This window comes from Aedes albopictus, chromosome 3, assembly GCF_035046485.1.
Source record: "Aedes albopictus strain Foshan chromosome 3, AalbF5, whole genome shotgun sequence".
Classification (NCBI taxonomy): Eukaryota; Metazoa; Arthropoda; class Insecta; order Diptera; family Culicidae; genus Aedes; species Aedes albopictus.
In genome coordinates, this window is record NC_085138.1 from 193,962,175 (window position 1) to 193,975,645 (window position 13,471).

General features: G+C 42.5%; 1 protein-coding gene across 2 annotated transcripts in view; it reads right to left on the reverse strand.

Moving 5' to 3' along the window:
* The window catches only part of LOC109411671 (neuroligin-4, Y-linked), a 112,611-nt gene that overhangs the window by 25,338 nt on the left and 73,802 nt on the right, over window positions 1–13,471 (reverse strand). The window contains exons 3-4 of one of the 2 annotated variants that reach the window (XM_062857101.1): window positions 4,482–4,678; window positions 3,792–4,414 (exon numbers count right to left, since the gene is read on the reverse strand). In XM_062857101.1, coding sequence (XP_062713085.1) covers window positions 3,792–4,269 — 478 coding nt within the window. In that variant the 5' untranslated portion in view covers window positions 4,270–4,414; window positions 4,482–4,678. Of the gene's footprint in view, window positions 1–3,791; window positions 4,679–13,471 lie in introns of both variants that reach the window. The other variant, XM_062857100.1, reaches the window with a different exon arrangement.

Below are 13,471 nucleotides of genomic sequence, written 5' to 3' on the forward strand. Positions count from 1 at the left end.
GGCCCGGATGAAGGATTGTGGGGGCCCGGGGCCTGAGCGAATGTGGAGGTCCCTCGGTGCTACACATGCGATGACCAAAAAAGTTTTTTTTTTTGTTTTTGAACAGTATTTGAGCAAAATGAAAAATAAAGTTAATGTTTAGCATGCAGAAACAGTTTTTGTGGGGGCCCCTAAAATGCGGGGGCCTGGGGAACAGGCCCCTTCGCCCCCCCCCCCCCCCCACCCCCTCCTCATTGAATCCAGCCCTGATCATCCGCCCGATGTGCTCAAGGCGAAATCGGAAAAAAATCTTCCGGGCCTTTCAGGAACAAGGATGCTACGCCGGTAAAACATTCGCTGGTTCTGATGGATGGCTTCGTAGCAGAGTTGCTCTCTGTCACTATCAATGGTAGGCAAACTGCCGATTTTGATAGGCTGACTGCGATCCAAGTCAGCGTGTGCTCTGTTGAGTCACCGCGTCACGTCACTTTTCTTTTCCCATCACAACTGGACTGATTGCGATGGCGGGTAGATATCACTGATAGACCATCTTTAAAATTCGTTTAAAAATCAAAATAAACGCTTACAGTGATGAAATTTAAATATGTGGTACAGAATAAAAAGTTTCGTATGATGATCACAAAACATTTTGAGTTTTGACCAAAATCGCAAAAATATCAGTTCAGTTGCTATGATAGTGCTCTGGAGTGTGGATCAGTATGAAGTCGTTGCCGGTCACTATCGTTTTGATATTGGGAATCGCGCTACTTGGGCGGTGGCTTCTATATTCGTCTGTTTTCCACTATAACTCAGTCAAATTTGAACCAATTGACACAACATTTGGAATGTGGTGAGATAGGTATAGTATCTACCCGTGTACAACATTTCAAGTCAATTGGTTCAAAATTGACTGAGTTATAGTGGCAAACAGACGAATATAGAAGCCACCGCCCAAGTGGCGCGATACCCTTGATCGGCCTACAGTGATAGCGACGATAGTGCAAAATCAGTAGTCAACTGACATGACTGATACTTGGCAGCTCTGCTTCGTAGATTCAGGAAACGTTATGGTTTGCGGGAACTAACTAATAGCTGCAGGGGAAAAAGCATTCGCGGACGTGGATGCATAATTTTCGTTCATAACCGTACTTCTGAATAAAATGGTTGAAATGGGTCTCACGGAGCCTCAGGTTTACAACGCAGATGACTCACCGATATTTATTAAAATGATTGCTTCTCGCACTGCGGCACTTTGGGACGAATCGTGTGGATCAAGTCAAAAGTTGGATAAAACAAGATTCAATTTCATTCCGTGCTGTAATATTGATGCCACAATGAAAATGAAATTAATGTTTATCGGCACTGCAGCAAACCCAAGAGATTTCAGCCGCTATTCGAAAAATTTGCTTCCAGTATCTTATTATCATTCGAAGAAGGCGTGGATGACACGTCAACTTTTTCGGTTCTGGATTCATGAAGAATTCGTCCCGGATGTTCGCAAGTTTTCCATACAACACAATCTTGAACCAAAAGCGTTGCTAGTCTTATGAGGTTTTCGTTTTTGTTTCAGTTCCAACCTGGGTTGGAACTGGATCAGATCACAGTTGAAACCCCAACCCGACTCAGGTCCGCTTGCACTGAAATTGGTTTGACGTTTGTTTGTTTACACATTTTCCGCTGATCCAGTTCCAACCCAGGTTCAAAAGCGAATTCGACATTAGACAACTGCTCAGCTCACTTTGATGGTTACGGAGTTACGGAGATCTGCAAAGTGATAATTGACTCATACAAGTAATATGTTTGCCACCTTATGCCAAGCCCGTGCAAAACGGGGGGGGGGGGGGGGGGTGGGTTGTTTCCGACGCTTCATACACTAGGCGCCCCATGATTTGTCTGCAGTAAGCAAGATGAAGTTGTTGCGCATGAATCTAATTGAAAACGAGTGGAAGAAGCTGGGAATATGTGATTTGTGTAAGAGGAAAAATACTGAGTTTTGATAATATCTCTCATACGATAAAAAGAGAAAATTAAAAAAAATCGCATCAAATTGTAGTTTATTTATTTCTATTTGTGAGCCCCTCCGCAAATCTGTGAGTTTATAATTTGACATTTGATTATGACAGTTAATTTCTTTTAAATGCTGCAACATGCTGCAATTAGCGAACATGCAACCAAAAGACGTTGTAACGAGCGGGTTTGCAACGAACGAACAGACGCTGTACCAGAGGCTCAACGCATTCCGAAACGGCTTCGTGCCGAAATATTAAGGGATAATAACGGAGGCCTCTTGAAGGACGGACGTGAAGAGCTCGAAAGGTAGAAGCAGCACTTCGATCAGCACCTGAATGGCGTGGAGAACGTAGACACGGTGTGCGGCGGTGAAGAATGAACCACGAGCTCGCTGAACTCTACGGCGAACCTAGCATCCGAAAGGTAGCAAAAGCTGGAAGAATACGATGGGCGGGGCTTGTAATGATTATGCCGGAACACAACCCTGCAAAGCTAGTGTTCGCAAAAGATCCGGATGGTACAAGAAGACCTGGACGGCAGCGTGCAAGGTGGGAGGACCAGATGCTGAACGATCAGGTAAGTGTGGGACGCGGCCGAGGATGGAGGACGGCAGCCGCGAACCGAGTGTTGCGGCGGAGAATTGTTTATTCAAATTTATTATGGTTAAAAAATGAATGAATGTATGCTAAATAAATGAATGAATGTATCAGAAGGCCAGCTCCAGGGGCACGTTGTCCCGTTGATACAGACTTCACGCTATGTTTTCTGCCTCATTCCTTCGTTATCATGTGTTCCGAAGTGTCCCGAAAAGGTCCCAGTGGAAACTGCGCCAGATGTTCTGGAGTGGCCATATCAGTATATTTAAACTTCAGTTAATCTTATTTGGCGCATGCTCTTAAAATTATGAAGTTTGATCCGTCGCACAACATTTTTTTGGATGAAACCCAAAAGTGTCCCCAAAAAGGTCCCGGCGGAACCAGTGCCAGATATTCCGGAGAAGCCATATCAAATTATTGATTGACTTCAGTCCATCTTTCTGCATCACTTTTTCGAAATCACGAAGATTGATATGTCACATGGCAGGTATTGGATGAAAACCGGTAATGTCCTCAAAAATGCCTCGGCGAAACCTGTGCCAGATGTTCCGGTGTGGTCTTATCAGTTCAAACAAACTTCAGTCTATTATTTCTGATTCATTTTCTCGGAATCACGAAGATTGATACGTTGCATTATATAATCCCATTACAATCCGTAGCATTTCCGAAACGGTTCTGGGAAATGCTTAGCCACTAGGGTGTAATTTATGATCGATTGAGGGCGGTTATTGGCATTAAAACATTATTTTTATAGTCATGAAATTTTATCTGAAATCTGAAAAAATGTACAAATACGTATTAAAATTCTGCTAAACTTAGATAAAACACGCAATTACATAAATGATGATTGCCATTGCTACGACGCAATTCCAAAAATGTTATTCACACCATCAACTCTGAAGCTTCAAGCTAGGTATTCATCAATGATCGAAATGGAACTACCATTCTCTGTTACTTCTACTGCCCACAAACAGGCCGTCCATTAGCCTGGCGTTGTGATGCTTATACAAAATAGGTTGCAAGCTCACGTAATACAACAGGAAACATCCCCTCCCAAACCGCATTGTTTCATTATTGAATAGCCAGCTACCCCGAAGGAAGACTGCCCTCGGTTCGGAAAGATGACATCGATAAGTACACGGTTCAACTAAACACACAGCACGGTTTCCGAATGAATTAGCTTGACATCGACGATGCTCCACTTACCATAGCTAGGCACGTACAAATTTAAATATAAACAGTCTTCGCTCTCAACTTTTAGATATGGAAGCAGTCTTTTCAGCTGATCGTATCTGCCTTTCGAGTAGTTGTTATTTACATTATTTAAGGTGGGCAGATTCTGTGGACAAACGGGCGACATCTTGATTGCCATCTTGAGTCCCGTCCATGGAATGGGGGCACTTGGTGGCATGAAGCGCCTGGATCCAACCGGAGCTTCGGCGTACGGAATGCCCAGATACTGGTCGACACTTTTGAGCCCGGACTGAGGATGCATCACTCGAACGATGCCCTTGATCCGGCCCTGCTTCACTGCTACCTCCCTCGTGTACGGTGTGCCATCATGCGGGTCGAAGCTCGGACTCTGTGAACGTTGAGCATGTTGTTTGCGGTAAGAGCCACCGACACTACTATACTGCTGTTGATTTTGAATCCGATAGTCCCCGAATGGACCATCATTCGACATTGGCGGGAAAATTTCACTGCCATCATGCGCCAGCAAGGCCGCGACGGACTTTTTCGGACTCTCACTTCTGTCACTCACTATATCTTCATACACGTCGAAGGCTTCGTCACTATCGGTCCTGGTTTCCACCTGCTGATAAGCCAAACTGAAGCACAAAACCAGGTTAATTAGCACAACAAATAATTTCATTTTGTTTCACTTTTGGATCCAACCGTTATACTCCGAAGCAGCATTGCCATCGAGGACAAGCATTTCGACGTAGTAAATTATTTACTATTTCTACGAAACACCACTCGTCGGCACTAGAATGCATCGCGCACTGGTCGTCGGACAGTAATTTTCCTCGACGCTCACTGTCACTGCCGGCGTGCACTGATTTTCTCACATTCCGGGTCGCACTCGCCTGGCACTGAAACAGAAAGAAGAAAAAAAATAAAAGCATCTATATTATTCTGGTATACTTTGGAGCTGTCGTCAGATGGATCGTCGTCATCGTCGTCGTCGTCGTCGCTTTGGGACTCTTCTCATACATTTTCTTCGAATGCTGCGTCATTGTTGTGCGGAGGATAATTAAAATGCATATGCAGCCAGGGGAATGGATATCTTTTTAATCAGCATGACACATGTCGAGTTTACTCTGTTTAGACTCCCGGGAATCGCGCGCGCGTTTGGTGATGTGAGGCATAAATTAATACAACGGAAAACCGCTTCCGACAACGAAATAAAAAAAATGTGCTGAGAGAACGAAATGTGGCTTAAACCATAAAACATATCAGGTTAAGCTCCGGAAACAGAACGAAGATTTGATTTATTTCTTCGAGAGAAGATTATGAGATTTCATTTTACATTGGGTTAGGTAGTAAACTCAATAAACAAGCATTTGAGCGCATTGATAAGGAGGAAATGACACATTTGGCAATTTCATAACCTTTAACCCTAGAACAATCGCGTTTTCGACCATCCTCAGCGACACCTCGATAACACTGTGTATAATAAGCATGTTTTGATGGGCTGTGCACTCAGTGAACGACTCGACTGCTTTCGGGTTAAGATAGGAGAGAAGACCGAAACGTGTAGGTAGGTCAGCAGGAGCAAATTCGCACCAACGATTGCGAAGGTTGGCGCCCTTCAGGCGACGAATGAAAACGTCCTACGAGCTACGATTCACTGGCTTCATCGTCTCCAAGAATATGGTCATTCGTAGTACCTTCTTTCAACACAGCCTCCCTATTTGCCATAGCAGACGAAATCCGATTTATGGACGGCACTTCTCCGACATTGTGGAAGTCAGATACTTTCGTGGTGATTACATCGGCTCTGACCACTACCTGGTGCGGACCAAGCTGCGGCCACAGCTACCCGTAATTAACAATATACGGTACTGACGACCGCCTCGTTACGATCTTGAGCGACTGAAGCAACCGGATATCGCAATTTCATACGCGCAGAACCAATAGCAAGAGGCTGGTGCACCCGCACCGCACCCTCAACATTATCTGCGTAGCCTGCAGCAACGAGCATCGTTGACTCGCTCTAGGGAGTCCACCAAGGTAGCATGCTGGTGCTTAGCCAATTTCCCAAGTGGCCTTACCATTCCCTTTGCTCTCGGAAGGCAGGCAGCGTCGACACCACGTCTCCTTCCAACTGCACAGCAAATACCAAGAACTGATACCGCGTGCAGATATGATTCCACCTGCCTCAACCATGCCAAGGACTCTTTTCCAACCGTGGGCTCGGATGCAACCCACGACCGACACCACGACAGCAATGCTACAAGGTTCTCCCCGCGGCCACTTAATAACGTAGCTGACTTGCAATCCCTTGAACTACCTCGCTACACCACTATGTAGCTCCAAGACGATGTAGGTGATAGCCAATGAAACGGCATTTCAGCCGGCAATATCGCGTCTACGGTCGACCTCTCCTTAAGGGAATTCCGAAAGGCTTTACACCCTCGGTGTGCCTCTGTTCTCAACAGTCTGTTGAGGATGATCATCTGGAGCACCTTCTTCGCCGTGTAGATCAAGCTTATTGGACTATAAGCCGACGGGTCTCCGAGTGGTTTCCCCGCCTGTGGCAATAGAACCAGGATCTTCCGAATCCAAAGCTTTGGAACATTCCGGGAGCCTCTACAATAGCTACTTTTAAGACCAAGATCACATTTCCGTCCGGATGTGTGGCTTTACCAACGCTAAGAGAAGAAGGCATTGCTTCAAAAAGGGGCTAGTGCTCATGGCACCCTCAAGTTTTGCTGCGTAGCCTGCGCAGCATTAATGACTTCCTTTGGAGAGTTCATCACGGTAGCATGCTGGCGCTTACCCTAATTCATGGTGTTATGCGGCTTTACGCTTACCGTGCCTAGGAATGAATGGTTAGGGGGTCTTATAAAAACCTAATCGCAAACGGAGCCTGTGGAGTACCAGGGTACCCTCCACAGTATTTGCCCTTACTGTGCTAACCGGAGCAATAGCGCGGTGGACCTTGTGTTTCTCCGAGACAATCAGCTGCCCTTCTTCAATCTCATACTTGAGGCTGAATAAGGGCGGGATTATGAAGATGTTATTAATTAGTTTAAATTATCACCTATATGGTTTCGCATTATGCGTTTTACACAGTGTATTCTGTGCATCCTCGCCTTTGGCGCACTCAAATCGATACCGATCTGGCTTTATTGTTGCTGTTCTTTTTTGTGCTGTGATTGTTAAGAATTTAATCTTGCCTAGTTTGGGTAGTGGCTATGGTTAGGATAGCTCAGATCAATCTTCAGCACAAAAGAACAGCAACGATCAATCTTTGTAGACTTATGCAAAATGGTACAGCCCAAGTGGCGTTAGTCCAAGAACCTTACTTTCGTAAGGGGAATTTTTATCTTGGAAACCTTGTGAATCCGGTGTTTGCTACTTTCAGTGAAAATGAAATGGCAAACTCACGTGTCATGCCTCGAGCATGTGTACTTGTCAACAACGCAATCGTTGCTCCACTTATCTCTGAACTAACTACCAGAGATGTATGTGCTATCACAATCGATGTATCTGTTGGAAACCTCAACAGGAAATACGTTTATTGTTCGGTTTATTTACCGCATGATGAACCATCCCCTACGGATGCTTTCAAGCAAGTCATTGCATACTACACTTCAAAAGGCCTTCCGCTAATTGTTGGTAGTGATGCTAATGCTCACCATATAATCTGGGGCAGCTCAGACATCAATTTAAGAGGCTCCAGTTTGATGGAATACTTAAGTAGTACAGATCTTGGATTACTTAAAATAGGCAACCGCCCAACCTTCATGGTATCTGATATATAGAGAGGAAGTGTTAGACATAACGCTTTGCTCTAGCAGAATTAGTCATGAGCTGACCAATTGGCATGTGTCAGATGAAGAATCTTTATCTGACCATCGCTACATCTTGTTTGAACATGTGAATGTTACTTCGCAAACTTTGCGTTTCAGGAATCCCCGGTCAACCAACTGGGATCTCTTTACCGATTTGATTACAGCCAAATTTCATGGGTACTCGCCATCCATTGACACTCCAAGTGATTTAGATGATGCCGTTGATACTACAACGGTCTTCATCATGGAAGCTTTTGAAGAAGCCTGCCCTCTGCGGTCTGTGAAGACCACAAGAGGAACCCCTTGGTGAAACTCCGATCTGGCGAAGCTCAGGAAACAATGTAGAAAGAGTTGGAACAGACGACGTTCGGCTGGGTCGGAGGCTTTCAAGTCGGCTAGCAAGGCCTACCAGAAAGCTCTTCGGTCTGCTGAACGATCCGGCTGGAAAAACCTTTGTACAAATGTTTCTAGTCTGAGTGAAGCCAGTCGATTGAACAAAATCCTTGCAAAATCTAAGGATTTTCAAGTGAACGAACTTCGTTTGCCAAATGGTGATTTCACTTCCTCTGATGAGGAAGTTTTGGAATGTTTATTCAGTACACACTTCCCCGGATGTGTGGATATTACATCTTCGGATGAACCTGATATCTTTTCTTGTAGTTATGATTCTTTAGCTTCGGCTCGGAGTATCATAATTTTAGAAACGATTGAATGGGCACTTAATAGCTTTGCTCCTTTCAAATCTCCTGGGGCAGATGGGATTTATCCTATTCAGAAGGGATTTGATCATTTCAAACATGTTTTGAAACAACTACTTGTTTGCAGTTTTGCTACAGGGTATGTTCCCAAATCCTGGCGGGATATTACTGTGAAGTTTATTCCGAAAGTGGGTCGCGTGTCGTATGAAGAAGCAAAGAGCTTCAGACCTATCAGTTTGACCTCTTTTCTTCTGAAATGCTTAGAACGCATAGTCGATCATCACATCCGTGATGTTTATCTGGCCAATGTGTCTCTTCATGTGAACCAACATGCTTACCAATCTGGAAAGTACGATATCGAGAAGGCATTCGCTCAAAAGCAATCCTGCTTGGGTGTTTTATTAGATATCGAGGGTGCCTTTGACAACGTGCCTTTCGATGCCATATTGGAAGCCGCACGGGGTCATGGTATATCTCCAATGATTTCCAATTGGATTCACCAAATGCTCAAAAACCGATATCTCTTCTCGACATTGCGTCAAGCGGCGATTAGGAAATTGAGTGTTTGTGGATGCCCCCAAGGGGGAGTCCTATCACCACTTTTGTGAAATCTCGTAGCAGATACGCTATTGAGGCAACTCAATAATAGCGGTTTTCCTACTTATGGTTTTGCTGACGACTACCTAACATTGTTAGTCGATATGTGCATCAGCACCCTTTTCGACCTGATGCAAAACGCTCTTCAGGTAGTTGAGGGTTGGTGTCGCCAATATGGCCTTTCGGTAAATCCGAGTAAAACATCTATTGTTCTTTTCACGGAAAAGCGAAACCGTAATGGTGTTCGACCTTTACGTCTCTTTGATTCTGGAATCAATGTGACTGAACAGGTAAAGTACGTTGGAGTCATTCTTGATTCCAAGCTTTCCTGGACACCTCATGTCCAGTTCAGAATCAAAAAAGCTTGTTGAGTTCAGAATCAAAAAAGCTTGTATGGCCTTCGGGCAATGCCGGCGAACCTTTGGTACAACTTGGGGTCTTAAACCCAAGTATATCAAATGGATTTACACAACTGTTGTTCGGCCAATATTGGCTTATGGATGTCTGGTGTGGTGGCAAAAGGGCGAAGTAAGAGCGATTAAATCATAATTAGGCCATCTCCAAAGGATGTGCTTAATGGCGATGTCTGGAGCGTTCTCTTCAACTCCCACGGCAGCGCTCGAAGTTCTCTTTGACGTTGCCCCACTACACATTCATCTCAAACAAGAAGCACTTTCTTGCACTTACCGTCCATGGGTACTTGGTTTACTAGAGGAAACTCCTGTGAACCGATGGAACACCTCGTTGTTTCCACTTTTGGTGAATTGGGACAAAGTTGTCCTTGCTCCAAGTGATCTTACAATTGCTTGTAATTTTCCATATAGGACATTTTCCACGAAATTCCCTTCCCGGGAAGAGTGGACATCTGGTTATCTGGAGAGAAGTATTTCAGACGGCATCGTATGTTATACTGATGGCTCCCTTCTCGAAGGTTGAGCAGGTGCTGGTGTTTATTCTCGTGAGCTAAGGCTGTATCAGTCTTATTCACTTGGTAGACACTGCACCTTTTTTCAAGCCGAAATCTTCGCTCTTATGTGCGGAGTGCAATCAGCACTCCAGCAGCACGTAATGGGCAAAGTAGTATACTTCTGTTCAGATAGCCAGGCTGCTATTAAAGCACTTGCTTCGGCCAACTCTAGGTCGAAGATAGTTATCGCTTGTCGAACTCAAATCGAGGAGCTGAATTCAGCAAACCTTGTATGAATTGGCTGATGAGTTAGCTCGCACTGGAGCATCACATGACTTCATTGGCCCTGAGCCAACTATTCCGGTATCCAAGCGTTGGGCATAAGCGTAACTAGGTCATAGCTTTAGGGGGGGCCAAAGCCATGTCGATGTAAATTTTTTATACTAAAAAGATACTTTTCGCCTGAATTGCGTGATTTTTTTCCGAAATGCATTATTCTGGAGGGGGCCAGGCCCCCCTTGGTCACCCCCCTATTTACGCCAATGGCGTTGGGTGAAGCTTCAGATTGACACCTGGGCTGCCACTCATCACAAACAATACTAGAATAGTTTGGAGTCATGTCGTCAAACAAAATTGTATTGTACTGAGCCATCTCTAGGGGTGGCAAAGTATCTAACAAATCTGTCAAAGCAGAATTGCAGCATGCTGGTCAAAGCATTGGCTGGCCACTGCCGACTCAGTTATCACATGGCGAATATTCAGCAAGCTGATTCATTTGCCTGTGATAGCTGTGAATCCGATTATGGAACTTCGTCTCATTTAATATGTAACTGTCCAGTTTTTGCGCAATTGCGTTTCCGAGTACTCGGGAAACACTTATTAAGTGAAACTGACTTCAGAAACCTGAATCTTCAGGACGTTCTGTTGTTCTTGACCCGCTGTGGCTCTCTTTACGCTTTATGCGTTATCACAGTGCCCTTCTCAGGGCGCTGTTCGAACCCATTGTGGTACGCTTATGCGTTATTACAGTGTCCTTTTCAGGACGCTATGTGAACCCATTGTGGTACGCTTTTGCGAGTATGACGATCCTATTCCCTTACCTGTCCTTTCCCATGTCCTATCCTTTTTCCTTCCCTTCTCCGTCAGGTAAATGATGAATAGGCTCGTGTTCATAGCGATGGCACAAGCCTGCGCAGCATCGATGACTTCCTTTGGAGAGTCCATCACGGTAGCATACTGGCTCTTAGCCAGTTTACCAAGTGGTCCTCACCACTCCCTTTGTCTTCGGAAGACGGACAGGATCAACCGCGCCCGCGCACAACTGTTTTGTAGACATTAGGAACTGGTGCGTACGTGCAACCAAATCTGACCTGCCCGAAAGGAAGGGTATCAAAATCCTTCAGGCCCTATCAGGCGGAGGTGGAGCTCAGGCATTGAAAAAGCTCAGCTCACGAGCAAAACTCAGCCAATTTCATGCTAACTTGATGCTCAACAGAACGATGGGCCATGATCGTTCAAGCTCATTGAACTTGGACGCTCGTCAGTGTAGTCCCGGGTAGAGGCTAATGGCAAACAAAGGACAAAATAATAACTGGTTTTGCCATCATATCTCGTTTTGCCATTCTTCTGTTATTATGAAAAACTTAAAATGGCAAATCAATAGCAAAATATACAATCATAGCAAATCTTGTCATTGATATGTTATTCATGAATAATTCTAAATAACACATCAATAACAAAAATTACTATCATGGTAAAACTTGCAATTTAGCACCTTTTATAATGAATCATATAAAAATATCAAAACAATAACATAATTTACATTTTTAGCTAAATTTGCCATTATTTTGATATTGTGAGAAATTATTTATAAACATTAGGCCCCATAACATATTTTACTCTTAATATACCATTAACTATTATATTGTAGATTTCAAGCATAACTTTTCAATTCGACGTATCTCGCAAAAGTAAACAAATCCGGATTCTCAGCTGTGTGTTTGATTCGCAATGGATTCTATTTGATGCACATCAATTCATGTTAATATAGAACCCAAACAATTAAAGAGTACAATTTGTAAACCCGGGCAGAAGAGAATTACAAAGCAATGGCAATTTTTACCATTAAAAAAGAATTACTGAAAGGTAAAATTTGCCATTGGTTTGTTTGAAATAAGTGACAAAAGGGCAAAAATAATAACGGACATTGTTCGACGAAATAACTAAAGAATGTCAAATTTTTACATTACAATGGCAAACCAAGAACAAATAAAATTGAGGTTAAAAAATTGCAAAATACGCCATTATTGAGTTATTGAAAACAGAACAACAACAAAATTACTTATTCGCTTGTCAACCAAAATAAGGGTATATTAAGTTGTTTATTCCAATAACAAAAAAAAAATCTTATAAGTTTTCTGGATGGAAAGTAATTACAAACAAATATCAAATGTTACCATTAGAATAATTAAAATTCTAAATTTATCATTATGTTGTTCTTAATAAGTGGCAAAACTGCAATGGTTCATCAAACTCGTAAAAGGTCAACAATATCTCGCCAATTGTAAAATTAGTTATGATAGCAAAATAAGACATTGAGTAGTTATTCTTCCAATTTTCGAATCATATGATAAATGACAAGCAAATGACATATTTTGATATGATATCATAATTTGCTATTAATATGTTGTTTTAAGGTCTTCATGAAGAACTCATGAATGGTAAAATTAGTTAAGACAATAAAATTTGTTATTCTTTTGTTTTTGGTTTGCCATTCACCTCTACCCGGGAAAAGACGTGTCTATCTACCCTAACAATTTTCGAATCATATGATAAATGACAAGCAAATGACATATTTTGATATGATATCATAATTTGCTATTAATATGTTGTTTTAAGGTCTTCATGAAGAACTCATGAATGGTAAAATTAGTTAAGACAATAAAATTTGTTATTCTTTTGTTTTTGGTTTGCCATTCACCTCTACCCGGGAAAAGACGTGTCTATCTACCCTAACAACCCTACGCTGCGCAAACGTACCTAAATAGGAGAAGCCAGAGTAGATCGCGGGCAACGGTGGCTACGTTCATCAGTGAATTTAATTTTTAAATTCGTTTCGTTTTGAGTTTTTAATTTCCACAAAATAAAACTGTTTTTACATTGATTGATGAACTTAAATTTTATTGAAGAAAAACAAAAAGAAATAGCTCATTTTACCTTTCTTCTGCTACTTTGAAATAATAACTGAATCTACCATTATTTTAAAATTGAATTTGAACAACTAAACCTATCATTATTTTGATGGCCACATAAACATCTAAATTTGTTCTTATTCTGTTATCAATAACTCAAAAATGTAATATTTTGTTATTCACCGATAACAGTTAATTTGGGTCTTATTTTGTCATCAATATCTCAATAATAACTTATTTTGTTCTTCAATTTTATCCGCATGCTTTACCATTACTTTGTTATTACAATGGCAAAATAAGTTATTTTTAAGTTTTTCTGCTACCAAAATTTTGTTATTATTTTTGTTATTTTAACTCTTATTTCAAACAAACAAATACCACATTTTGCCATTCAAACATTCTGTTTTAATGGTAAAATTTGCCATTCTTTTGCCATTAAGCTCTACCCGGGGTGAGCTTCGAGCACCGCAGC